The 26149-nt window shown below is 57.7% G+C and overlaps 2 protein-coding genes and 1 long non-coding RNA gene across 4 annotated transcripts in view; 1 reads left to right on the plus strand and 2 right to left on the minus strand.

The window, feature by feature from the left end:
- Positions 1 to 21545, plus strand: part of SND1 (staphylococcal nuclease and tudor domain containing 1) — a 99613-nt gene extending 78068 nt beyond the window's left edge. Inside the window, exons 16-24 of the mRNA XM_062613647.1 lie at positions 1752 to 1861; positions 17626 to 17814; positions 18589 to 18730; positions 18989 to 19112; positions 19210 to 19279; positions 19947 to 20060; positions 20144 to 20347; positions 20473 to 20517; positions 21134 to 21545. Of these exons, the coding sequence (XP_062469631.1) occupies positions 1752 to 1861; positions 17626 to 17814; positions 18589 to 18730; positions 18989 to 19112; positions 19210 to 19279; positions 19947 to 20060; positions 20144 to 20347; positions 20473 to 20517; positions 21134 to 21199 (1064 nt within the window). The 3' untranslated portion in view covers positions 21200 to 21545. The remainder of the gene's footprint in view (positions 1 to 1751; positions 1862 to 17625; positions 17815 to 18588; positions 18731 to 18988; positions 19113 to 19209; positions 19280 to 19946; positions 20061 to 20143; positions 20348 to 20472; positions 20518 to 21133) is intronic.
- Positions 10741 to 13778, minus strand: LRRC4 (leucine rich repeat containing 4). Its single transcript, XM_062613648.1, has one exon. It carries the CDS (start codon positions 13131 to 13133, stop codon positions 11133 to 11135), a length of 2001 nt encoding a protein of 666 aa, XP_062469632.1. The 5' UTR covers positions 13134 to 13778; the 3' UTR covers positions 10741 to 11132.
- LOC134161087 (uncharacterized) lies at positions 15781 to 16643 on the minus strand. 2 transcript variants are annotated; one of them, XR_009963819.1, is made up of 3 exons: positions 16540 to 16643; positions 16294 to 16391; positions 15781 to 16110 (listed from the first exon to the last, which is right to left on the minus strand). It is a non-coding gene; the product is annotated as an uncharacterized LOC134161087 (long non-coding RNA). The 2 variants fall into 2 exon arrangements; XR_009963820.1 differs by having other exon boundaries at positions 16294 to 16495.
- Positions 21546 to 26149: the final 4604 nt, after the last annotated feature.

The following is a 26149-nucleotide window of genomic DNA, read 5'->3' on the forward strand; positions in this document are numbered from 1 at the left end:
ATTTTGATGCCTTTCCAGAAACATTCCATGTTTTCAGGCAGAGGATGTCAATGCCAGGGAGCTGGGGAGGGGGTGCAGGCAGGAGTAAGGGCTGGCAGCTGCCTGCACTGCCATGGCAGCGAGATTCCTGCCAGATTCCCTTGGAGATGGCACAGAGGAGGTGTGGTGGGAAAGAGGGAAAAGGGGTTTTCCTGGCACCAGCACCACTCTTGGCAGTGGGAGTGGGGGTGATGGTGAGAAGTGGTGGATGGGTTGGATGGAGGGATGGGAATGGGGATTGGGATGTGGCAGAGATGGAGGTGAGGATGGCGATGCGACAGGGATGAGGATGGGGATTGGGCTGCAGTAGGGATGGGGATGGGGACATGGATGAGGATGGGAATATGATGGGGGCAGGAATTGGGATGCGATAGGGATGGGGATGCAGCAGAGACGGGGGTAGGGATGAGGATGGGGACATGACACAGGAATAGGGTTGCAGCAGGGACAGAGATGAGGATGAGGATGTGACAGGGACAGGAATAGGGATAGGGATGTGATAGGAACTGGGATAGGGATACAGTAGAGATGGGGGCAGGGATGAGAATGGGGGTTACAAGAGGGAGAGGGCTGGGGTTGCAATAGGGATGGGGGTAGTGATGAAGATGGGATATGACAGGGATGGGGATGTGACAGGGATGGGGATGTGACAGGGATGGGGACAGGGCCACATCCACCTGGATTTAGGCCGCAGTGAGATCACCTCAGTGGGTTCCCATGGGGAGCCAGAGCAGAGCTGGGATGTGGGGAGCCCCTTCCCAATGCCGTGGGATACTCCAGGTGCTGACGTGGGGGAACCCTAGGACCCTCAAAACCCCTTCAGTTGCCAATGATGGGTGCACTGGAGTCACCCCAAGGTGCTCAGCACCCCAGGGCTGCCATCACTGGTGACACAGAGACAATGGGGACCTCACAGCAGTGGGGTGAGCTCCCTGGGGGGGGACATGGTTAATCTCTCAGCCTGCTTCCTGTTTCCTCATCATCAGGGATTCCAGCAGGGAGCAGGGCTGCGGTGTCCCTGGTTGCTGGCAGGGCTCCATGCAATTCCCAGCACTTCATTAATAAGGAATTATGGAAAATAGAATGAATAATGCAGGATGTGGCGGTTTAATCTGAGCCACTGCCAGCAGCGCAGTGCTGGTGGGGAGGCCGGGGTGGGGGGCTGCAGGGTCTGATGGCTCTGCCCTTGTCACCGTGTCCCCATCCCTGATGGCTCTTCCCCTGCTCATCCCATTGTCCCCATTGCTGCTGGCTTTTCCCCTGCTCGTTACCATGCCCCCATCCCTGCTCATTCCCATGTCCTCTCTCTGCTGGCTCATTCCCCTGCTTATCCCCACATCGCCATCCATGCTTACATGCACCCATGCCCCCATCCCTGCTGGTTCTTGCCCTCTTGTCCCCACGTCCTTAACCCTGCTGGCTATTCCCCATGTCCCCATCCCTCTTTGCTCGTCCCTTGCTCATCCTCATGTCCCCATCCCTGCTCATCCCATGTCCTTATCCCTGCTGGCTCTTCCACTTCTTATCCCCATGCCCCCATCCCTGCTGGCTCTTCCCCAGCTCATCCCATGTCCCCATCCCTGTCACCAGCATCCCAGGAGCTGTTTGAGTCCCACCCGAGCTTCGCTGTCCCCTTTCATCCCTGACACATCTCTTTGAGGTGACACCTCCACATGACCACTGATGCCCTCACCCTCCTCTTCCTCCCGCAGGAATCGAGTGTCCGCGGGGAGCCAGGAACCTGCCGGGGCTGGTGCAGGAGGGGGAACCGTTCAGCGAGGAGGCCACGCACTTCACCAAGGAGCTGGTGCTGCAGCGGGAGGTAGGGATGCGGCCGGAATGCGGCGCTGGTGAGGGGCTGGTGGCACTGGTGGGACACGGACCTCGCCAAGGGGCTGCCAGCAAAGGGCCAGGACAGCTCCTGGTACCTGGGCTCAGCCCGTGTGTGGTGACAGGGAAAAGCCACATGGACCCGGCTCGTGGTGCCAGGGGAGCCTCCAGTGATGCCGGTGCTGGATCTGGGCGCGCTCTCCTCACTGAGGCTCTGGCGTTGGTTGGTGTCAGGGTTGTGCTGTGGTGCCGGTGTCTGTGCCTGGAGAACCGTGTCCCCACAGGTGTCACACGCGGGTGTCACCCAGAGTGTGTCAGGCACTGGTGACACCAGGAGCATCACCCGGTGCTGGGTTTGTGCTGGCACCAGATCGATGAGGGCGGATACAGGGAAGGGCAATGGTGGCTTCTGCCGGCAGTGGTGGGGACCCATGCCAGGAGAGCTGATTGATTTCACTGGGGTTTGATTGATTTCTTTTGATTTCATTTTACTTTCTTTTATTCTATTTTATTTTATTTAGTTTTATTTAATTCCTTTTTTCCATTTTATTTTGTTTATTATTTTATTTTGTTTTACTTTATTTTTTTATTATTTCACTTTTTTATTATTTTACTTGATTTTATTCTTTTTACTTTAATCTTTTTAAAAAAAAATTCACTCCTGTTGTATCATATTTTGCTCTATTCAATTTTTAAATTAAAAACCTATATTATTTTACTGTTTTCTTCCTTTTTTTTATTTTATTATTTTTATTTTGTTCTATTCTGTTTTTTTTAATCTTTATTTTATTACCCTATCCTATGTATTTATTTTATTTCTATTCTAGTCTGGTATATTCAATCTTCTATTTTTTAACTTTATTTTGTTCTAATCTGTTTTATTTCCTTTTCTATCTATTCTATGTGTTGAATAGAATAGATAATTTTAAAAATTTTATTCTGATTTTTCCTATTTTATTCTATTGTCTTTTTTTTATCTCCTTAATTTTATTCATTTCCTCTGGTTTATTCAATTCTGCTCTATCCTATTTCATTCCATTCTATTAATTATTTGATCTATTCTATTTGATGTATTTTATGACTATTATTTTATGTTCACGTCTATTTTATCTCATTCTCTGCTGTCAAGGCTGAGCCCTGCGCTCTGCTCTGAATGCAGTGGGGCTGGGGCTGCCCCACACCAGGAGCACTGGGGGCACTGGGGAGCACTGGGGAGCACTGACTGGGGACCCGTCTCCATACCGAACCCCCACCTCAGCAGTGGGACCTGGGCTGGGCTGCACCAGACATCTTCTGCTCCTGTGGCCACATCCGCATGGAGCAATGCTGCAGATACAGGGATGCAACATGGGGGAGTCAGAAGCTGGGAGGCAGTGCGGCTGCCTTGAGGATGAGGAGGGACCCCAGGGGGTCTGCCAGGGTTTGGGGTGCAACCATGGTAGGTGCATGGAGGACACATGGTGGATGCAGGGCAGATGTAGGGTGGATGCACAGCAGATATGCAGTGGACGCGCAGTGGATGCAGGGCAGATGTACAGCAGACGTGTGGTGTGGTGGTTGTACAGCAGAAGCACAGCAGATGCACAGTGGTTGCAGGGGAGATGCATGGTGGATGCAGAGCAGATGCAGGATGAATGCTCATTAGATGCAGGGTGAATGTGCGGTGGATGCAGGGTGGGTGTGTGGGGTTGCATGGCAGATATATAGAGGATGCATGGCAGATGCAGGGTGGGTGCACACTGGACATGTGGCAGTTGCACAGCAGAAGTGCAGTGAATGCACAGGGGATGCACAGCAGATGCATGGTGGACATATGGTGAATGGAAGGCAGATGCAGGGTGGACGCACAGTAGATACAGAGTGGTTGCACAGCGAATGCAGGGCAGATGCACGGTGGATTTGTCACAGATGCACAGAGGATGCAGGGTGGATGGGTGGCAAATGCTCAGAGGATACACAGTGGATGCAGGGCAGATGCACAATGGATGCAGTGCAGATGGAAGGGGTATGCACAGTGACTGTGTGGGGTTGCACAGCAGGTACACAGTGGATGCTCGGAGGATACACAGTGGTTGCAGGGCAGATGTAGGGTGGATGCACAGTGGCTGTGTGGGGTTGCAGAGCAGATGCAGGGTGAACACAGGGCAGGTGCACACTGGACATGTGGGCATCGTGCAGCAGAAGTGCAGCAGATACATGGAGCAGGAATGGGAAATGGGTGGAATGGGGGTCTGGAAAAGGAATGAGGAACTGGAGTGGGAATGGGGGAGTCAGGGCAGAGACAGGGTGCCAGTGGAATGGTAACCAATGACACCCCAGATGGGGACCTGGTTGCAGATGCAGATGTAGGCACTGATGCAGATGTGGACATGGATGTAGATGTGGTTGCAGGTACAGATTTGGGCAGGGATGCAGATGCAGCTGTGGATGGATGCAGTTGTGGGTGCAGATGCAGATGTGGCTGCGAATGCAGATGTGCTGCGGATGCAGTTGTGAACACAGATGCAGCTGTGGTTGCAGATACAGATGTGGGCATGGATGCAGATGTGGGCACGGATGCAGATGTGGGCATGGATGCAGCTGTGATTGCAGATATAGATGTGGGCACAGATGCAGATGTGCTGCAGCTGCAGGGCAATGCTGCTGGGGGGGGGTCAGGACCAGTAGGATCCTTCACCCTCCCAGAACACCACTCGCTGGTGGCTGCAGGGACACAGGGACACGAGGACATGGGGCCGCAGCGCTGCACGTGGCAGCTCCATCCCTCCCTCCTCAGCATCTCGCACATGCAGGCGGCTGCTGTAAAGTGCTGACCTGCATCCCAGCACTTCCTTGCCACATCCCAGAGATTCCCAGAGCCTAGCACATCCCGTGGTGCATCCTCATCCTCCTCTGCCCATCTCTGCCATCGTGGCCATCCCCAGGGGCTCCTGAGCCCCTTGGTGACAGCAAACCGGCCATGGATGGCACAGCGTGGCACAGGCATCCTCCTTCCCGGATGCCTTCCTCCTTCCCACATCATCCCCCTCACTTGTTTCTCCCCATCTGGCCCTGATGCACATGGAATTCCGATTGGAACTTGAACAAAGCTGCAGCTCCTCAGTGCTGGCTCCGTGTTTTGGGGTGCAGCTGGGCTGGGGGAGCCCATGCAAGGGGTTGAGACCCAAGTGGCCCTTAGGGATATTCCCCAGACCCTTGTCTCCGAGCCGGGGTGGGTACACATGGTGCTGGGGTCTTAACAGGGCAGGAGGATCCCCCAGATTCCAGGGCAGCAGCCAAGAACCCCGAGACTGGGGCAGCTGAATAGGGGGGTGACAGCTCTATGTTGTGGTGCTGGGGGGGTGGCAATTCTATATTGGGGCACAGGGAGTGGTATCACTTTACTGGGGTGTAAGGGGATGTCAGCTTCGTCTTGGGGTGCAGGAGGGTGGTAGCTCTGTATTTTCAAGTATACAGGGGGTGGCAGCTCCATTTTGGGGTGCAGGGGGATGATATCCCTATCTGCATCCCTGCTGCTTTCCTGCAGCATGGGGGGGGTCCTGGGATTTGGCGCTGAGGCTCTCCAGAAGGGAATTCCCTTTGGTTTCCATGGCAACTGAGTGATGGGGACATCCCCCATCCATCCATCCCTCCACCCGTTCATCTCTGTCTGCAGCACTGCCATGGGGCTGCCCTATAGGGAGCTAGGGGGGCTCATGGCTCCAGCCTCCCTGCCTGCACCCCCGTCAGTGCTGTAACTGTGGGAAATGGTCCCCAGATGTCCCCTGTGCCCTGCCCACACTGGCCCCTGCCAGCTCCTGTGACCCCCTGCAGCCCCCCAACCTATTGGCAGCCCCCACAGACCCCTCCAGCCCCCCCCATCCCCATGTGCTGCGGCACTGCAGCAATATGCAGGCAGCAGCAGTGCAGCCAGAGCCATTCCCACTGCCTGTGCTGCAGCCATTCCATCCTGTGCTATGCAGTTCTCTGCCATTCTATTCTTTGCCATGCTGTGCCATGCCATGCCGTGCCATTCTCTTCCATTCCATACCATGCCATGCTATGCCATTCCATTCCATACCATGCCATACTGTGCTGTGCCGTGAAGTGCCACTCTGTGCCATGGCATCCCACACTATGCTGTCCCATTTCATCCCGTGCCGTGCCATGCTGTGCTGTTCTATGCATGCCATTCCATTTTGTTCCGTGCCATTCCATTCCATGCTGCACCATCCACATTCCCATGTCCCACATCCCCACTGCCAGCATCCAGCTGCCAGCGTCCACGTCACCATCACCAGCATCCGGAGCACCCCATGTTCTATGCCTGTGCAAACCCTGGGGTGTGACATGTGGCCAGTTCGATGCCACCAGCTGCCTGGCACCACCTTGTCACTGGGAGCTTCTGGTTGGGAAGAGAACGGGAATTATTCCATGCTCCTTCCCTTGGGTGACCTCTGCAGTCAGGATGTACGCTCCATTACCCGGAATACCAGATTTATTCCAGGGGCTTGGCGACACCATTGTTACAACTGGGTGATGATGGGACTTAATGAGTGCTTGGAATGGGGAGACTAGTACCCAGCACCCACTGAAATGGGACACACATCCATAGGGATGCAGGAGCCCGTGGAGCATCCCAGAATGGGGATCAGGGCTCCAGTGGGAGCCTAGGGGTCACGGATGGGTCTCTGTCACCAAATCCTCACTGTGGGGCTCATGATAATGTCCCTGTCTATCCACCCCATACATGTGGGGCTGGACCCGACTTCACCCCATATGAGGGTAACTCCAGGGGTCCGAGCAGCCCACGAGGCAGGTTATTCCCAGATGATTTCCGGTTTTCCAGCCCTGTAGCCCACATCTTTGTGTTGCTGTGATGGTTTAGTGAGAGGCTCCAGCTGCTGCGTCAGCAGCTTCACTGGAGCACGGTGCCGAGCTGGGAGAGGCAGGAGCTGCTCTGAGGGACCAGGGCAGGCTGCGGCCCATGGGTGAGGAGCATCCCCTGAGGATCCCCACAGCATTCCCTAAGGGTACCCTAAGTATCCCCATAAAAACCCCTAGGTATTCCCTGAGTATCCCCTGAGCATCCCCTGAGCATCCCCTGAGCATCATCTTAACAACCCCTGAGCATTCCCTGAGTAACTCATGAACATCCCCTGAGCATCCAGGCACCAGCACATTGCCATGACCCAAGGGTCCATCCTACAGCCATGCCACCTCTGTCTCCTCCTGGGGATGGGGACAGTGGGAGTGTGGAGCATGGCACAGGATGGCACCGGAATGCATTGGGTGGGAGAGACACCCCCTTCCTTTGCCAGGTACCATGCCTCAGTTTGCCCACCCGAGCAGGGATGGTGCCATAGCCCCCGGCACGGTGTTGGAGCACTGATGGCTGCCGTGGTCATCTCTTGGCTTCCTGTTTCGGGGTCCCCATGTTGGCCATGGGGTCTCCATGTTGGCCAAGGTGCCCCCAAGCTCCGGTTGGCAATGGGGGGTCATTGTCTTCGCTGTGCACCTCTTGGCACCCTGGCAACCCTCTGTGGTGGCAACCGCTGCACCAATCCCAGCTTGAGCTTCCTGGTCCTTTTGGGTTACCAGACAGCCACTGGAATTCCTTAAGCCTGGAATTCAATGGGGATTTTTGATTGCATTCTGGTGATCCGCACTTGATATTCTTGGGTGTTCCACTGGAGTGTGAACATCCCTTGTCCGGGAGCATCCCAAACTCACCAGCACCAACCGGCACCTCACAGAGCTGAAGCGATAGGGATAATGACTGGGAATGCTGGGTCGGGATGTGTCATGGAGCCCCTGGCACCAGGGTGGCTGCATAGTGACACTGGGACAAGGGACCCCTATGTTGCCACTGTGGAGTCCTGGGGTATGGAGAGGGGCCAGGGAGTAGTAGGAGCTGATGATGACCCTCCCATTGCATCCCACTGCATCCCACCACATCCCATCGCATCCTATTACCTCCCACTACATCCCATCGCATCCCATCACATCCCACTACATCCTATTGCATCCCATAATGTCCCATTGCATCCCACTGATCCAGCTACATCTCACTGCATCCCTTTGAATCCCACTGCATCCCATGGCATTCCACTGCATTCCACCACATCCAGTCGCATCCCACTGCCTTCCACTGCATTGCATAGCATCCCATTGAATCCCATTGCATCCCTTTGCATCCCATTGCATCCCACCACATCCCAATCCCGTCACATCCAATGCATCCTATCACATCCCACTACATCTCACTGCATCAGACTGCATTCACTGCATCCCATCATATCCCACAAGACCCATTGCATTCCATCACATAGCACTACATCCCACTGCTTCCCACCACGTTCAGTAGCATCCCACTGCATCGCATTGCATCCCACCACATCCCACCACAGCCAGTAGCATCCCACTGCATCCCGTTGAATCCCATCACATCCCCACGCATCCCACTGAATCCACTGCATCCCACTGCATTACACTGCATCCCATTGCATCCTATCACATCCCACTGCATCCCGCTGCATCCAGCTGCATCTCACTGCATACACTGAATCCCACTACAACCCACTGCATCCTATCACATCCAGTCACATCCAAACACATCCCTTTGCATCCCACTACATCCTGTTGGATCCCACTGCATCCCATCACATTCCACAGCATCCCACTGCATCCCACCACACCCACTGCATCCCACCACATCCCAAGCATCCCATTCGCATCCCACTGCATCTCACTGCGTCCCATTGCATCCCATTGCACTGCAGCCTCCCTGCTCACACTGAAGCCTCCTTACAGTGATGCCACCCCCAGGGACACCCCTGTGCCTGCTACCAGCACCCAGGGCACCCAATATTCCCGACACTGGCACTCAGGACCCCCTGTGTCCCTGCACACTCTGGGGTCCCCATGTCCCCACTGCCAGCACCCGGGTGTCTCCATGTCCTCACACAGCCAGGAGTCCCCATGGACCCACCACTGGCACCCAGGCACCCCATGGCACTGCTGCTGGCACCCACAGGTCCCAGATTCCCCATCACAGCACCCAGAGCATCCCACATTTCCATCCGCATCACCTAGAGCACCGCAATGTCCACATCACCAGCACCCAGGACATCCCATGTTCCCACTGCTATTACCCAGAGCGCCCCATGTCCCCACCACCAGCACCCAAAGCACCCGGTATCCCCATCACCCAGAGCACCAAATACCTCCACTACCAGTATTCAGAGCACCCCCTGTCCCCATCACCAGCATTCAGGACTCACAATATCCCCAGCACCCAGAGCACCCCATGTCCCAGCTGCCAGCACACAGAGCACCCCCTATCCCCATCACTAAGAGCACCCAATATCTCCACCACCAGTATTCAGAGCACACCATGTCGCTGTCACCAGGGCACCCCATGTCCCCATTACCAGCATCCAGGATACCCAGTATCCCCAGCACCCAGAGTACCCCATGTCCCAGCTGCCAGCGCCCAGAGCACCCAATATCTCCACTATCAGCACTCAGAACACCCCATGGCCTCATCACCAGCACCCAGGACACCCAATATCGCTATCTCCATCACTCAGAGCACTCCCTGCCCCCACACATGATGTCCCATGTCCCCACCGTACTGCCAGGGTCACCTCCATCCCCCTTTTTCACCTTTGTTTTGGGGGGGGGGACACAACACCAGCCCTTAGCTGGGTGATGACAGGGGTCCCTTTGGTTACCAGTGTAGGTACCAGTTCCCAGCATCACTTCCTCCCTGTTTGGGACCGCTTTGTGGGGAAGCGTTTCAACCCATACAGCACAACCCCCCCTTTTGGCAGGGATGTGGGGGGGTCCCAGCATCCACACCCCACCCCACCCCACCCCCCCCATTTTAACCCCTCGGGGACAACAGCAGGTACAAAGAGTGAACAATATTTATTAAAATACAAAAATACACTTGGTTTTTGGACGGATTTGTCGTGGTTTTTCCTCAGTTCAGGATACAATCCCATCATTCCGGCCTTTATATAGATATAGATATAGATATAACCTCTGTTTAACCCCCCCCCTCCCCACGCAGCCCCCCCTCACCCCCCCACCCCATTATTTAATTCCCATCTGATAATTCATTTTAAAGCTAAAATAAGAAATTAAAGTTAATTCCAATAGTCGAGCGGCCGGGGGGGGCCCATTGCCGTGACCCCCCCCAAAACACCCCCCCAGCCCTTCAGGACCCCCACGAGGCACTTGCCATCCCCGCTGGGACCCCCCCAGTAGCCACCTCCAATGCTGGTGGCCACCCCCCCATTAGCCACATTGAGTCCCTCCCCCCGACCCCCCCAAGCCCTTAATTCCTCCTGGATCCCCCCCCTTCATTCCATAAGCAGCCCATGGGGGGGTCCCCAATCTCAACCCCCCCCACTCAAAGAAGGGGTTTTGGGGGGGTCCCCCCTAAAATGAGGCCAAAATCGTGTTGTGGGAGGTGTCTACAATCATATGTCAGGTCTCCCAATGGGGGCCCCCCCCGGTCCCCCCAGGAGCTTTAGCCCTGTGCCGATGCCAGTGGCCTTATACTGGTGCAATGGGGTGAACTGGGGGGGGGGGGGGGCACCCATCAGACACCCCCCCCATGCACCCACACACTTGAACTGGGGGGCGGGGAGCCCCCTTTTTGGGGTCATTTTTTGCTTTAATACATTGCAGGCAGCCAACCCCCCAAAAAAAATTCCCACCACCCCCAAAATACCCCAAGCCCCCCCCAGATACCCCACCCCACCCCCTCAAATTCCTTTATTGCATGTGGAAGATTTTGGCACAACCTCCAGCCACCATCCCAGCACATGGGGAGTTGGGGGGGGTCCTGCTGCATCCAACCCCCCTTTTCATCCCCAACACCCCCATTCCAAGCCCAGTCCCACCCCAGTGGCCTCCTGTCCCCAACTTCTTCCTCGATAACGGGAATTCTTTCCTCTCCCTTTTCTCTTGGAGTTAGAAACTGTGACTTGGGGGGGGGGGGGGGGGGGGGCATGATTTTAGTATCTGCTGCTCTTCTCAGCCCGTGGATTTCGGATAGAAGCATGTACAAGAAAAGAAAAGTCTCTCCCCCAGCTCTGTACAAGAGTCACCTTCTAGATTTGGGGGGTTCTTCATTTGTGGGGGTCTTTTGGGGGGGTCTTTGGGGGGGGGGGTTGTGCATCCTATTGCGTTTGTGATGGGGGAGGAGGAGGAGGAAAAAGGGGAGGGGTGGGGGGAAGCTCAACCCAAAAAAGCCCCAAAGAACTAAAAAGTCATATTTGGGTCTCCTGGACTTTGTCCTTGGGGTGGGTTTGGATGATGTAGGGTTCCATAAGGGTGCTCCCGGGGGGGTGCAAGGAGTTGCCCAAGTTGTTCTCGGTCCAATGGGCCCCATGCGGTGCTTTGTAGGTGTTGTAGTTCATGTGGTCATGAACAGCGGGCAGCACCACAGCCCCCTCACCTGCAATGCCGGCGGTGGTGGTGGTCACCATGGTGGCAGTGGTGGTGGTGGTGGCGGCCGGGATGTCCTCGTCTACCTGGATGATCTCCACGGTGCGCGCGGCCGACACGGTGCTGCGCTGCTGGTGCCTCTTGCGGAGCTTGTAGAAGACAATGAGCATGGCCGCAGCCAAGAGCGTCACCGCCACGAAGCAGCCGATGATGATCTTGGTGGTCTTCATCACCTCGTCCAAGCTGGTCTGCGTCTTGTCGCCCGCGTCAGCGGTGGGGATGGCGACCTGCTTGGGTGGGCGCGTGGTCTGCACCAGGACGGTGGTGGTGGTGGTGTACGCTGGTTGGTAACCCGTCGACGTGGTGGGGACGGGCTTGGTGAACTTAGGGGAGATGTCCTCCGGGGAGATCTCAGTGGTCTCAACCGTGACGGTGGTGAAGAAGCTGTAGTTGGAGGTGTTGAGCTCGGCCGTGCTCACGTTGAGGTAGGCCGAGGCGTTGGAGTTCCCCGCCACGTTGGTCACCATGCAGGTGTAAACCCCAGTGTCCGTCAGCAGGACGTGGGAGAAGTTCAAGGTGCCGTCGTTGAGGACAGAGATGCGCGGGTGGTTGGACGCGTGGCTCAGCACCGTCCCGTTAGGCAGCAACCACCTAACGGAGGACATGGAAGGAGTTCGGCACTTGAGCTCGGCCACCCGCCCCTCGGAGATGTTGAGGTCCATGGGCGCGTCCATGATGAAGGGCGCCGAGCACTGGAAGGAGGTTTGGTCCACCTCCACCAGGAACCGGCCCCGCATGTGGAGCGGGGCATGGCAGCGCCCACAGCACGTCGAGTTGGTGGGGATGTACTCCCTCAACCACCACGACAGCCAGAGGATGTCGCAGTCGCAGTCCCAAGGGTTGTGGTGAAGGTGAAGCTCCACCAGGTACCGCAGAGGGGCGAAGAGGTCATGGGGCAGGGAGGAGAGGTTGTTGTGGGCCAGGTTGAGCTCCACCAGCGCCGTCAGGTCGTCGAAGGCATTGCGCTCAATCAGGTTGATCTGCGAGTTCATAATCCAGAGCTTTTTGAGGGACTTGAGCCCGTGGAAGGAGCCCGGTTTGATCTCGGGGAAGTTATTGCCCGACATCTCCAGCTCCTCCAGCCCCACTAAGGGCGTCAGGTTGGGCATGTCCTTGATGTTGCACATCCCCAGGTTGAGGTACTTGAGGTTGTACAAGCCCTCGAAAGCCCCCTCAGAGATGTACTCCAGCTTCTTGAGCTCGCCCAGGTCCAGGCGCATGAGGGAGGGCACCCGGTTGAAGGCGTACGAGGGGATGCTCTCGATGGGGTTGTTCCTCAACCACAGCTCCCTCAGCTTGGACAGGTACTCAAAGGCCCCGCTGGGGATGACGGTCAACCAGTTGTCAAAGAGCTCCAAGGTGTTGAGACTGGCCAACCCGTTGAAAGCCCCAACCTCGATCTGCCGGATGGCGTTCCTGCCCAACTGCAGGACCTCCAGGTGATGCAGGTGGCGGAACGTGTCCGCCTGGATCATCTGGATGTTGTTCTCCATCAGGTTGAGGTACCGGGTGTTGGAGGGGATGCCGGGGGGCACCTCGGCCAAGCCGCGCCGGGTGCACACCACTTTGCTCAACTGGTTACTGCAGGAGCAAACCGAGGGGCAAGCGGGGGCTCCAGGGGAGGCGGCAGCAGTGGCAACGGCCACGTAGAGGATCCAGGCGTGCACCGTCAAGTAGGAGATGAGAGCAGCTCTCCAGGCACGGCAGCGGCGGTGGCGGTGGTGGTGGTGATGGTGCACAGTTACCTGCCACAAGAGCTTCATGGTGTGGCACGTTCATCATTCACCATCATCTGGGGATGGCGGCGTCCTAAGGAAGAAGTGGCTCAGGGCCCCCCCCTGCTCCCGGCCCGGCTGGATGGAGGGATGGATGGATGGGGGGGGGGGGGGGGGGAGAGAGAAAAAGGGGTGAAAAACGCGGGTTTAGCCCCCAAAAAGGGTCTAAAAATGCTGCGTGAGGGGCGGGGGGGGCCCTGGCGAGCCCCCTCCCAGCCCGACCTACCTGGGCAAAGGGGATCCGGGACGGGGGGGGGACACAAAATGGCTCCTGGAGGCTGGGGGGGGGGCGGCCCGGCTAAGCGGGGGCCCGGCACCCCCCCGGCGCGGCCCGCGCCCCGCACCCGCCGCCCCGGAGCCCGGCCCGCGCCCCCCGGGGGCCCGGCATGGGGACGGGAATGGGAACGGGGAGGGGGTTGAGAACGGGGAGGAAACGGGGGAGACGGGGAGAGGAAGCAGGGGGGAAGGGGGAGGGAAGGGGGATCAGGAAGGGAGCAGGGAATGGGGAGAGGAATGAAAATAGGGGAGAGGAGAAAAGGAGAATGAAATGTGAAAATGAGAATGGGAAAGGGGGGAAAATGGAAAATGAAAATGGAAAACGAAAAGAAAAATATAAAAATAAGAATAAAAAAATAAGAATAAAAATTAAAAATAGAAATTAAGATAAAAAATGAAAATAAAAATATCAATAAAAATAAAAATTTAAAGGAAAAATAAAGACTGAAAGAAAAATAAACGAAAAAATGAAAGAATAAATACAAAAAAGAGGAAAAGAAAAAATAGAAATAAAGAAAAATGAAAGAAACGGTTAAAAATAAAAAATTATAAAAGGAAAATAAGGAATAAAACTGGAAAAAGGAACGATTAAAATAACAAGAGAAATAGAAAAAATAATAAAAATAAAATCTAAAATAAGGAATAAAAATAAAATTAAATAAAAATAAAATTAAATAAAAATAAAAATGAAATTAAATAAAAATAAAGAACGAGATAAAAATGAAAATCAAACCAAGCCAAAGGATTCGAACACAATAAAAATAAAGGCTTAAAATAAAGGCTAAAAATAAAGAATAAAAATAGAACTCGGACCAAAGCTCAAACTAAAATAAGCCCCGAGCGATCCAAATGGGGGAGAAAAAGGGATTAAAAATGACGATAAACGCTCAGGCCGGTACAAAACCGGAGGCTCCGGTCGCTGCCGGCCCCCGGCGGAGGGGCAGGAGCGCGGTCACCGGCGGCGGGGGGGGTCGCTCCGGGATGGGGGGTGCGGAGGGGGGTGCTTCTGTCGCGGGTGCTTTGCGGCGTCTCCGGCTGGAGGGTCCCGTTCCTGTTCCCGTTCCGGTTCCCGTCGCGATTCCTTCCCGCATCCGCGATCAGTAGCCGCTGGCTCCGGTTCTCCCGGGCGGGGCGGAGGCGGCGGCCCCGGGGCCGGCGGGCATCGTGCTCCGGTGCTGGCGACTGCGGGGCCCGGTGCGGGGCTCGGGGCCGGGTTCGGGGCCGGGCTCGATGCGGGGCTCGGTGCGGTGCCCGGTGCGATGCCCGGTGCCCGTATCTGTGCGGGGCCCGGTGCCGGGTTCAGTGCTGGTCTCGGTGCCGGTATCGGTGCCGGTATCGATGCCGGGATCTGTGTGGGGCTCGGTGCGGTGCCCGGTGCGGAGCTGGGTGCGGGGCTCGGTGCAGAGCTCAATGCTGGGCTCGGTGCGGGGCTCGGTGCGGGGCTCGGTGCGGGGCTCGATACCGGTATCGGTGCCGGGCTCGGTGCGGGGCTCGGTGCGGGGCTCGGTGCGGGCGGGAGCCGCGCAGGCGGCTGGCTCATCCTTTTGTCCTTCAACGGCAACGCGGCTGCTGACGCATCGCGCCGGGAGCCCGGGAGCGGCGGGGGATGCTCCGCAAGCACCGATGGACTACACCCCCCCCTTACCCCGCATCTACCGGGACCCCCCCCCTCCCACCACCCCCCACCCCCCCACAACGTTCCGGAGGGGGCCCCGACCGGCCCCGGTGCAGCCGGTGCGGCGGGTGGGAGCTATTTTCCACTCTGGATGGAGGATGATGCGGGATGATGGGCTTCCTCCTCCCTCCTCCTCCTGCCCACCCAACCGAGCCCGGTGGCCCTGACCCCCCTCGGACACAAGGACCGATGGACGGATGCACGGAGCCGGCAGCTTTAAGGTGATGGGAGGGTGGGGGAGACACAGACACGCGGCTCCATCCGTGGCAAACCGCCCCCCCCCCCCCCAATCCCCCCTCGATCCCTGACACACACACCTCACATCCCCCCCCCGCCATCCCTGGACCCTCCTTTTCCACCGGGCTCAAGGCTGAGACCAGATGCAAGCTGGGACACCGATGGAGGGGACAATAAATGGGGGGGGGGGGGGAACGGCTCTGCCATGGGCACAATACTGCAGTGATGGGCATGTGGGTACCGATGAAGGGGGGGGGGGTGTGTTTGACACTGCTTTGACCGTCCTCCCCCAGGCACTGTGGGGTGGGTGATTAGTGCTGGGCAGTTAATGAACCTCTAGGGTCCCCAGGGTCCCATGGGTGCTGCAAGGTGGGGGCAGTCTGAGGTGCTGGGGGGGGTGCTGCCCCCCCCCCCCGCACCTCCCCCCCAGACTAGCAGTGAGGGAGGGGAGAGGGAGATGATGGAGGTATCCCAGAAGTGGGGCTCGGACCCCCCCAGGAGTGGGTTGGGACCCACCTGGGACTGGGGCTGAGACCTCCCAGAGCAGGGATGGGACGGTCCGGTAGTGCCGGCAGGAGCTGCTCCATGCATTTGGGCACCTGTGGGTGCTCTCCAAGGGGCTTTATGTGGGCCCAAGTGCGGCCCCTGGCCCCAGACTTCATGAGGGGACACTTGTGGGGTGGGAGGCAGGAGAGGGGTCACCCACTGGGGTGCTAGGCATGGCTGGGTCTGGGTGCTTCAGCTGCAGCATGTTCTGCCTGCATCTCTTGCCTGCATCTCCTGTCTGTATGGCATCTCCTGCCTGCACAGCATCTCCTGCCTGCACAGCATCTCCTGCCTGCACAGTATCTCTTGCCTGCATGGCATCTACTGCCTGCACAGTGTCTCTTGCCTGCATCTCCTGCTTTTATCCTCTGCCTGTACAGGATCTCCTGCCTTCATGGCATCTACTGCCTGCACAGCATCTCCTGCCTGCATCTTCTGCTTTTATCCTCTGCCTGTACAGCATCTCCTGCCTGCATGGCATCTCCTGCCTGCACAGCATCTCCTGCCTGCATCTCCTGCTTTTATCCTCTGCCTGTACAGCATCTCCTGCCTGTATGGCTATCTCCTGCCTGCACGCCATCTCCTGCCTGCACAGCATCTACTGCCTGCACAGCATCTCCTGCCTTCATCCTCTGCCTCTACAGCATTTCCTGCCTGCACTTCCTGCCTTCATCATCTGCCTTTACAGTATCTCCTGCCTGTGTGTGTCTCCTGCCTGTCCACCCCTGAAGCACTGGGGGGCTGTAGGCCCCCAGGTTTAATGGGGGTGCACCCAGGACACTCCAGTTTGCGCTCACTGGCTTTGCACACTTCAGTTTCGTCTCTGGTTTGTGCACTCCCTTTTACATACTGGTTCACCCTCTGGGCTGCACCCCAGTTTGCTCACTGATTTGCACCTCCACTGTGCCAGGGGGGCCAGGTGGGCTCCTGACCCTTTCCCTGGTGCAGAGCCACAGGACCAGCCCATGGTACAGGCACAAGAGCCACCATGGCCCTTGGTCACGCCTTCGATCCTGGGTTCTGCCCAGCACTCCCAGTGCTACCCAGTGCTCCCAATGCTACCTGATGTTCCCAGTGCTCCCAGTGCTGCCCAGTGCTACCTGGTGCTCCCAGTGCTACCCAGGGCTCCCCAGTGCTCCCAATGCTACCTGATGTTCCCAGTGCTCCCAGTGCTGCCCAGTGCTACCTGGTGCTCCCAGTGCTACCCAGGGCTCCCCAGTGCTCCCAGTACTGCCAGTGCTGCCCAGAGCAGGCAGGGAGCTCCAGACACAGAGGCTGGGGTGTTCCTGCCGTCAGCTGGGTGCCTAGGAACACATCTGAGTACTCTTATGGAGCACATCAGAGCAGATGGAGCACATCTGGGTGCTGGTGGATCGGAGCTGCGTGCCCAAGAGCAGAGCTGGGTGCTGATGGAGCCAGTCTGGGTGCTCATGAATCACACCCAGGTGCTGATGGCTTGGAGCTGGGTGCCCTGGAGCACCTCTGGGTGCCATGGATCAGATGAGGGTGCTCATGGCGCACATCTGGGGCTTACATGCCATGGATCAGACATGGGTGCTGATGGAGGGTGGCTTTTGGCCAGGCACCCACCCAGCGCATGTCAAGCCCCATTATATCCATCCATTGCTTCATCGACGCGGGTTGGAGCCTCCATGATGAAGAGGAGCACGTGTGACCAAAGGCTGGTGGGGATGGGTGGTGGCTGGGTCCCAGCCAGCGCTGAGGGTGCCCCTTGGCCTCCCACAGGTTGAGGTGGAGGTGGAGAGCATGGACAAGGCCGGGAACTTCATCGGGTGGCTGCACACAGAGGGGCTGAACCTGTCGGTGGCGCTCGTGGAGCACGCGCTCTCCAAGGTGCACTTCACTGCCGAGCGCAGCCCCTACTACAAGGCACTGCTGGCGGCAGAGGAGGCCGCCAAGCAGAAGAAGGAGAAGGTGAGCATGGGGTGGGCCCATCCCTGGGGCTGTCACCAACACCAGGGGTGTTCCTAGGCCAAGGGATGTTCCTACCCCAAGAGGTGTCCCCACCCCAAGGGCTGCCCCCAGTCCAAGAGGAGATGTCCCCACCTTAAGGGACATGCCAAGAGATGTCCCCATGCCAAAAGACATTCCCATCCCAAGGGATGTCTCCACCCCAAGGGATGTCCTGTTTTCAAGAGATGTCCCCATGACAAGAGGTGTCCCCACTCCAAGAGTCCCCACCCCAAGGGTTGTCCCCGTGACAAGGAATGTCCCCACCCCAAGAGATATCTCCAACCCATGGAACATTCCCACCCCAGTGTATGTCCCCATGCCACTAGATGACACCATGCCAAAAGATGTCTGCACTGCAAGGGACATTCCCACCCCAAGGGTTGTGCTCACCCCAAGGAATGTCCCCGTGCCAAGGGATGTCCCTACCCCAAGAGATGTCCTCACCCCATGTCTAAGAGTTGTCCTCACCCCAAGGGATGTCCCCATACCAAGAGATGTCCCAACCCTAAGGGATGTTCCCCCCAGGAGTTGTCCTCACCCCAAGGAATGTCTTTACCCCAAGAGATATCCCCTACCCCATGAGACATCCTTACCCCAAGTGATGTCCCCATGCCAGGTGTTGTCCCCACCATTGGCACACAGGATCCTGGATGCCACCACATCCATCATCCGCTTGCCAGTGGCATCAACCGTGCCCATGGTGTCCCCAACCACTGTGTGTGTCCCCATTGCCAGGTGTGGTCCCACTACGAGGAGGCGCCAGTGGAGGAGGTGGTGCCGGTGCTGGAGGAGAAGGAGCGCACGGCCAACTACAAACCCGTGTTCGTGACAGAGATCACGGACGACCTCCACTTCTATGTGCAGGACGTGGAGACGGGTACGGGCACGGCCCTGGGTCCCCATCACCCCCTGCAGTGCCCAAACGTGCCCCTGACCTTAAACCTCAGCCCTTGCACCGAGGCTTCCACCTCTCGGCCCTGGGTCCCAATCTTGAACCCTACCCCCAGGGCCCAAAGGTGGCCCCAGACCCTCAACCTGAACCCCACTTGACATCAGTTGGTGAGGGGCTCACCCCTGGGCCCCCCAGCCCTAGGGGTGGCCAGAGCAGGTGCTGGATGAGGTCCCCAACCCACAGGTGCCCAACTGGAGAAGCTGATGGAGAATATGCGCACAGAGGTGGGCAGCCACCCGCCAGTGGAGGGCTCCTACGCCCCTCGTCGGGGTGACTTCTGCATCGCCAAGTTTGTGGATGGAGAATGGTGAGGAGAGGTCCTGGTCCCCCCAGTCCCAGTGTGGGATGTGATTGCCCCACGCCAAGGGGTGGTTGTGGGGTGACACCATCCCCATCCCATCCAGGTACCGGGCCCGGGTGGAGAAGGTGGAGTCTGCCGCCAAGGTCCACATCTTCTACATTGACTATGGCAACGTAAGTGCTTGGTGTGATGGGGGCTGTGGGTGGGAGGCACCCTGGAGTGACAACTGGGGCATGCCAGCCCCAGATGTGTTGGAGGGGGGCTGGCTGTGACCCTCAGCCTGGCTGAAGGTGTCCAGCACCCTTGGGTGACCTCCTAACCCTGGCATCAGGGTACCCAGCACCCTGGATGCTCGTCTAACCCCAGCAATGGGGATCCCATCACTGATGTCCAGCACCCTCAGGTGCCCTCCCAACCCTGGCATTGGGATCCCATTAGAGGGTGTCTAGCATCCTTGGGTGTTTTCTCAGCACTGGAACCAGAGTACCCAGAACCCTTGGGTGCCCTCCCAACCACACCCCTGAATGCGCACCAGGAGATGGCCAGCACCTTTGGGTGGCATCCTAACCCTGGCACTGGGGATACCAGCATGGGGAGCCCAGCACCTTGGGTGCCCTACCAAAACCATGTCTGGGAGCCCATCATGAAGTGCCCAGCACCCTTGGGTGCCCTCCCAATCCCACCCCTTGATGCCCATCACCCTTGGCTGCTCTTCCAACCCCAACACTGCGGATCCCATCACCGGGTACCCATCACCCTCAAGTAGTCTCCCAACACCGGGGCGCCCATTGCTGTGCCCCAGCACCCATGGATGCCCCATTCTCTCTTGTCGCCCCGCAGAAGGAGACACTGCCCGCCACCCGCTTGGCCGCGCTTCCCCCCGCCTTCAGCACCCGCGTGCTCCCAGCACAAGCCACCGAGTACAAGTTCGCCTTCATCCAGGTGCCCCAGGATGTGAGTTTGGGGGGGTCTGGGTGGTGCTGATGGGCTCCAGGTCCCAGGTGGCACCTCAGGGCCTGATGCCCGATGCCCCACAGGATGACGCCCGGGCGGACGCGGTGGACAGCGTGGTCAGGGACATCCAGAACACCCAGTGCCTGCTCAACGTGGAGCACCTGGGGCCCGGCTGTCCCCACGTCACCCTCCAGTTTGCTGACTCCAAGAGTGACGTGGGGCTGGGGCTAGTCAAGGAGGGGCTGGTCATGGTCGAGGTGCGCAAGGAGAAGCAGTTCCAGAAAGTGGTAGGTGATGGAGGGCTCGAGGAGGGTCCCCACCACAGCCATGGGTGGTCAGAAAGCTTGGGGGGGGGCACCAAACCTGCCAAGGAGAGGATGTGGGTTCACCCCCTGGTCCTGTGTCCCCACAGATCACTGAGTACCTGAACGCACAGGAGACGGCCAAAAGCGCCCGGGTGAGTTAGGGGGTGGGAGGGGGACCTTGTACTGGGGTGCTGAGGTGGTGCCACCCAACTCAAGGGGAGATGTTGGATGTCATACCAATGCTCCTGGGGTGATCATTAATTGTGTTACCCACATCTCCGGAAGATTCTGGATGTGGTGCTACCATCTTTCTTTGATATGATACTTGATGTGATACCCATATCTCTGGCAGATCCTGGATGTGGTACCCCCATCTCCAGGGAGGTGCTGGCTGTGGTACTCCCATTTCCAGGGAGATGCTGAATGCAGCCCCCCATCTCTGGGGTGATCCTGGATGTGGTACCCACATCTCAAAGGAGATCCTGTATGTGGTACCCCATTTCCGAGGAGATGCTGGATGTGATACCCCCATCTCCAGGGATGCAATGGGGTGTAGCCCCCTTCTCCGGGCTCCTCTGGATGTGGTACCCACAACCTTAGAGAGATGCTGGCTGCAGCTGCCCCATCTCCAGGCAGATCCTGGATGTGGTACCCCATCTCCAAGGAGATGCTGGATGCAGACCCCATCTCTGCAGTGATGCTGGATGTGACACACCCGTCTCCAGGGGTTCCTCTGGCCATGGTCCCATCCCATCCACTCTCTTGCAGCTCAACCTCTGGCGCTACGGAGATTTCCGCGCAGACGACGCAGATGAGTTCGGCTACAGCCGCTGAGGGATGCTCCAGGGGGGCTGCAGCCCCCCAGCAACCCCATACCAATGTCCCCCTTCCATTCACCCACCGCTCCATCACCCCTCCATCATCCATCCATCCATCCATCCATCCATCCATCCATCCATCCATCCATCCATCCATCCATCCCCTTGTCCCGTCCCATTGCCCCGGAGGCCAGGGCAGCCAAGGTGGTGACCACAGCTCCATGCCCTGGGAATGTCGGGATTGGGGTTGTCTGCAGCCCCCCCCACCTTGGGCCCCACAACAGCTGAACGTGACCCCTCTGTCCTGCCCCCCCAGGCCTGTATTTAAAGCTTCAGAGGCCCAATAAACGTAGTCAAGCGTCTTCTCCGTTCTGTTGTCCCCCAAGTTCATTCTATCTCCAAGCTGTGACCACTGGGAAGGGGGGTCCTCCATAGTGGGGCAGTCCCAGGGTCCCAACCATGTCCTGCTGTGGGGAGGGGGGTCAGGGAAGAGGGAGGAGATGGTGCAGGGTCTGGTCCAAGGCCTTCCTGGAGCCCCAGGTCCCACCCATGGAGCTTGAACCTGGGACCCAAAGCTGGACCCCAGACCTGAGGGTCAGCTGGGGACTTTCAAAATGGGTCCCAAATGGGGTTGTTAAACCTCAACCTTGGACCTCTGGTCCCAACCCTGGGTCCTAAATGTGGCTCCTGACCTTGAACTTCAACCCTGGGTCCCAAATGTGGCCTCTAGACCTGGATTTCAACCCCAGGCCCCAACCATGGAACTGAATCTGAGCCCCAAGTACCCATCATGGACCTCAACCCTGGTGCCCATCCTGGACCCCAGCCCTGCACCCAACCGTCACCCAGCCATCACCCTGACCCAGGGTTGAGGAAAAGGGGGTGCTCCCTGCACCCTGAGGTGTCCTCACCCCCCCCCAACCCAAGCCCATGCTGGTCACCTCAGTGCTGCTGGTCCCAGTCCCTGTGGGGCCACCATCAGTGCCACTCAGGGGGCCACTGGTCAGTGTCACCCATGGGCACCAGTACGGTGGTGCCACCATCCCCAGTGTCCCCATTGCTGGTGATCGATGGTCACCATGGGGGTAGGTCCCTATCCCCTCTGGCCATCTTTGGTCCTGGGTGTTAATTATAGCTCTTCACTAATTGAGATTGATCTCATAAGAGCTGGGAGCACTGGTGCTGGGGCCAATGATTAGCTCCAGCAAGCACTGGGATTAAAGGAAGGGATGGAGGGGATGAGTTCTGGGACATGGGTGGCTGCTCCTACCCCAACAGCTCCATGTCCATCACTGGGTGTTGGTCTTTGAGGGTCCCTGGAGGCCTCAATGGGGGGCTCCTGATGGTCCCTGTCTTTATCTGGGGGGGCTCTTGGGGTCTTTGATCACCCCTGGGGGTCTTGGCTGTGTCTGTTCCTCTCCGGCATTTGACCTTGGTCCATCATTGGAGCTGGGATGAACCGTTCCCATCAGTGCCGAGGGCACGAGAGGGGACACGGCCACCACAGGGACACCACGGGTGACACCGCCGGTGACACCGTGAGGGTGTGCGGGGAGACACACGGACAGGAACACACGGGGGGGGGGGGGTGTGTCCCAAACAGAGGGTGTTGAGACCCCACTGTGGCACTGCCGAGGGGCGTGAGACCGTCCCTTGGGTCCTGCCGTGTCGCCACTGTCACTAGATAGGGGATACCAGAGAACTCTATGGCAGGGGATCCAATGTCCCCAGTGTCCCAAATGGCACCAGTGTCCGCAGTCAGGGGACCCAAGTGATCCCCATGCACATCCCACTGGGCACCAGTGTGAACTGGCGGAGGACAAGCGGCCGCCTTGTGGCTGTGGTGGGCGGGACTGGGCGGAACCGGGCGGTGCTGGGCGGTGCGCAGAGCGACTGACACGAGAGGGAAACGGCGACACCTGCCGGTACCGGTACAACACATCCCGGTACAGCTCCATCCCAGTACAGCTCCATCCCGGTACAGCTCCATCCCAGTGCAGCTCCATCCCAGTACAGCTCTATCCCAGTACAGCTCCATCCCGGTACAGCTCCATCCCAGTGTACACGTGTGTGTGTGTGTGCAGTGTGCACCACGTGTGTACACATGTGTATGTGTCTGTGTGTGCGTGCAGTGTGCACCACGTGTGTACACGTGTGTGTGTGCAGTGTGCACCATGTGTGTACACGTGTGTGTGTGTGCAGTGTGCACCACGTGTGTACACGTGTGTGTATGTGTGTATGCGTGTGGGTGTGTATGTGTGCACCACGTGTGTACGTGTGTGTGTGTGTGTGTGTGTGTGCAGCGTGCACCACGTGTGTACACGTGTGTGTATGTGGGGGGGGGGGTGCAGTGTGCACCACGTGTGTACACGTGTGTGTGTGTGCATGTGTGTGTGTACACGTGTGTGTGCGTGCAGTGTGTGTGTGTACACGTGTGTGTGTGTGCACGTGTGTGTGTGTACACGTGTGTGTGTACGACGGGTGTGTAGGAGAGGGTGTGTGTACGGGTGTGTGTGTGGACGGGTGTGTGTGCACGGGTGTGTGTGTACACGTGTGGGTGTGTACGTGTGTGTGCACCACGTGTGTGTGTGTGTGTGTGTGTGTGTGTGTGCAGCGTGCACCACGTGTGTACACGTGTGTGTATGTGTGGGGGGGGGTGCAGTGTGCACCACGTGTGTACACGTGTGTGTGTGTGCAATGTGCACCACGTGTGTACACGTGTGTGCGCGTGCAGTGTGCACCACGTGTGTACACGTGTGTGTGTGCAGTGTGCACCATGTGTGTACACGTGTGTGTGTGTGCAGTGTGTGTGCACCGTGTGTGTGTGTACACGTGTGTGTGTGTGTATGCGTGTGTGGTGTGTGTGTGCACCACGTGTGTGTGTGTGTGTGTGTGTGTGCAGCGTGCACCACGTGTGTACACGTGTGTGTATGTGTGGGGGGGAGGTGCAGTGTGCACCACGTGTGTACACGTGTGTGTGTGTGTGTGCAATGTGCACCACGTGTGTACACGTGTGTGTGTGTGTGCAGTGTGCACCACGTGTGTACACGTGTGTATGTGTCTGTGTGTGTGTGCAGTGTGCACCACGTGTGTACACGTGTGTATGTGTCTGTGTGTGCAATGTTCACCAGGTGTGTACACGTGTGTGTGTGTACAGTGTGTGTGTGTACACGTGTGTGTGTGTGTGTGTGTGTGTGTGCACGTGTGTGTGTGTACACGTGTGTGTGTGTGTGTGTGTGTGTGTACAGTGTGTGTGTGTACACGTGTGTGTGTGTGTGTGTGTGTGCACCACGTGTGTACATGTGTGTGTATGTGTGTGGGTGTGTATGTGTGCACCACGTGTGTACGTGTGTGTGTATGTGTGTGTGTGTGTGCAGTGTGCACCACGTGTGTACACGTGTGTATGTGTCTGTGTGTGTGTGCAGTGTGCACCACGTGTGTACACGTGTGTATGTGTCTGTGTGTGTGTGCAATGTGCACCACGTGTGTACACGTGTGTGTGTACAGTGTGCACCACGTGTGTACACGTGTGCATGTGTGTGTGTGTGCAGTGTGCACCAGGTGTGTACACGTGTGTGTGTGTACTGTGTGTGTGTGTGTGCACCACGTGTGTGTGTGCATGTGTGTGTGTGTGCACACGTGTGAGGGTGTGCGTGTGTGTGCACACGTGTGAGGGTGTGCATGTGTGTGTATGTGTGTGTGTATGTGTGTGTGCAATGTGTGTGTGTGCACGTGTGTGTGTGTGCACACGTGTGAGGGTGTGTGTGCACACGTGCACCACGTGTGTACACGTGTGTGTGTGTGTGTGCAGTGTGCACCACGTGTGTACATGTGTGTGTATGTGTGTGGGTGTGTATGTGTGCACCACGTGTGTACGTGTGTGTGTATGTGTGTGTGTGTGTGCAGTGTGCACCACGTGTGTACGTGTGTGTGTATGTGTGTGTGTGTGTGCAGTGTGCACCACGTGTGTACACGTGTGTATGTGTCTGTGTGTGTGTGCAATGTGCACCACGTGTGTACACGTGTGCATGTGTGTGTGTGTGCAGTGTGCACCAGGTGTGTACACGTGTGTGTGTGTACAGTGTGCACCACGTGTGTACACGTGTGTGTGTGTGTGTGCAGTGTGCACCACGTGTGTACATGTGTGTGTATGTGTGTGTGTGTGTGCAGTGTGCACCAGGTGTGTACGTTTGTGTGTATGTGTGTGTGTGTGTGTGTGTGCACCAGGTGTGCACGTGTGCATGTGTGTGTGTGTGCAGTGTGCATGTGTGTGTGTGTGCAGTGTGCACCAGGTGTGTACACGTGTGCATGTGTGTGTGTGTGCAGTGTGCACCAGGTGTGTACACGTGTGCATGTGTGTGTGTGTGCAGTGTGCACCACGTGTGTACACGTGTGCATGTGTGTGTGTGTGCAGTGTGCACCACGTGTGTACACGTGTGTGTGTGTCCGTGTTCGAGACCCCCGGGTCCTTCCCTCTGCCCCGAGTGCGCGGGGGGGGGGCGTGGCCATAGTAGGGGGCGCGGCCTGTCCAAGTAGGGGCGTGGCTCTGCCGGCGCAGCGCCTTCCCCGGGTCCCTGTGTCCCCCTGCCCCGCTGTCCCCGGGGCATCACACTTCCGCCCCCCCCCCCCCCCCCCCCCGGGGTACGCAAGTGTTCAGCGGGGGGGACACGGACATTGGGGGTGCCCCCACGTCCCCGTGTCCCCTGGGTGGGTGCCCCCCCCCGGTGTCGTTGCCCCTCCACTATGTCCGTTCTCACACCCATGTCCGTGCCCCCCCTGTCATCCCCTGTGGGGGGTTGTCCCCATGGGGGTGGGGTGGTCTCGTCCCCATATTTGTCCCTTTGTCCCCAGAAGAGCCGCAGACACCGAAGGGGGGGCAGGGGTGGAACAGCCGCTTCCCCCCCCCATGCTCCTCCCAGCCTCTCTCCCCCCCCCCCCCCCCGGTCTATTTTTAGCTCTCGCGTGT

This window comes from Pezoporus occidentalis, unplaced genomic scaffold (assembly GCF_034315485.1).
Source record: "Pezoporus occidentalis ecotype Australia unplaced genomic scaffold, CSIRO_AGI_Poc_V1 ctg17, whole genome shotgun sequence".
In the NCBI taxonomy this organism is placed as follows: domain Eukaryota; kingdom Metazoa; phylum Chordata; class Aves; order Psittaciformes; family Psittacidae; genus Pezoporus; species Pezoporus occidentalis.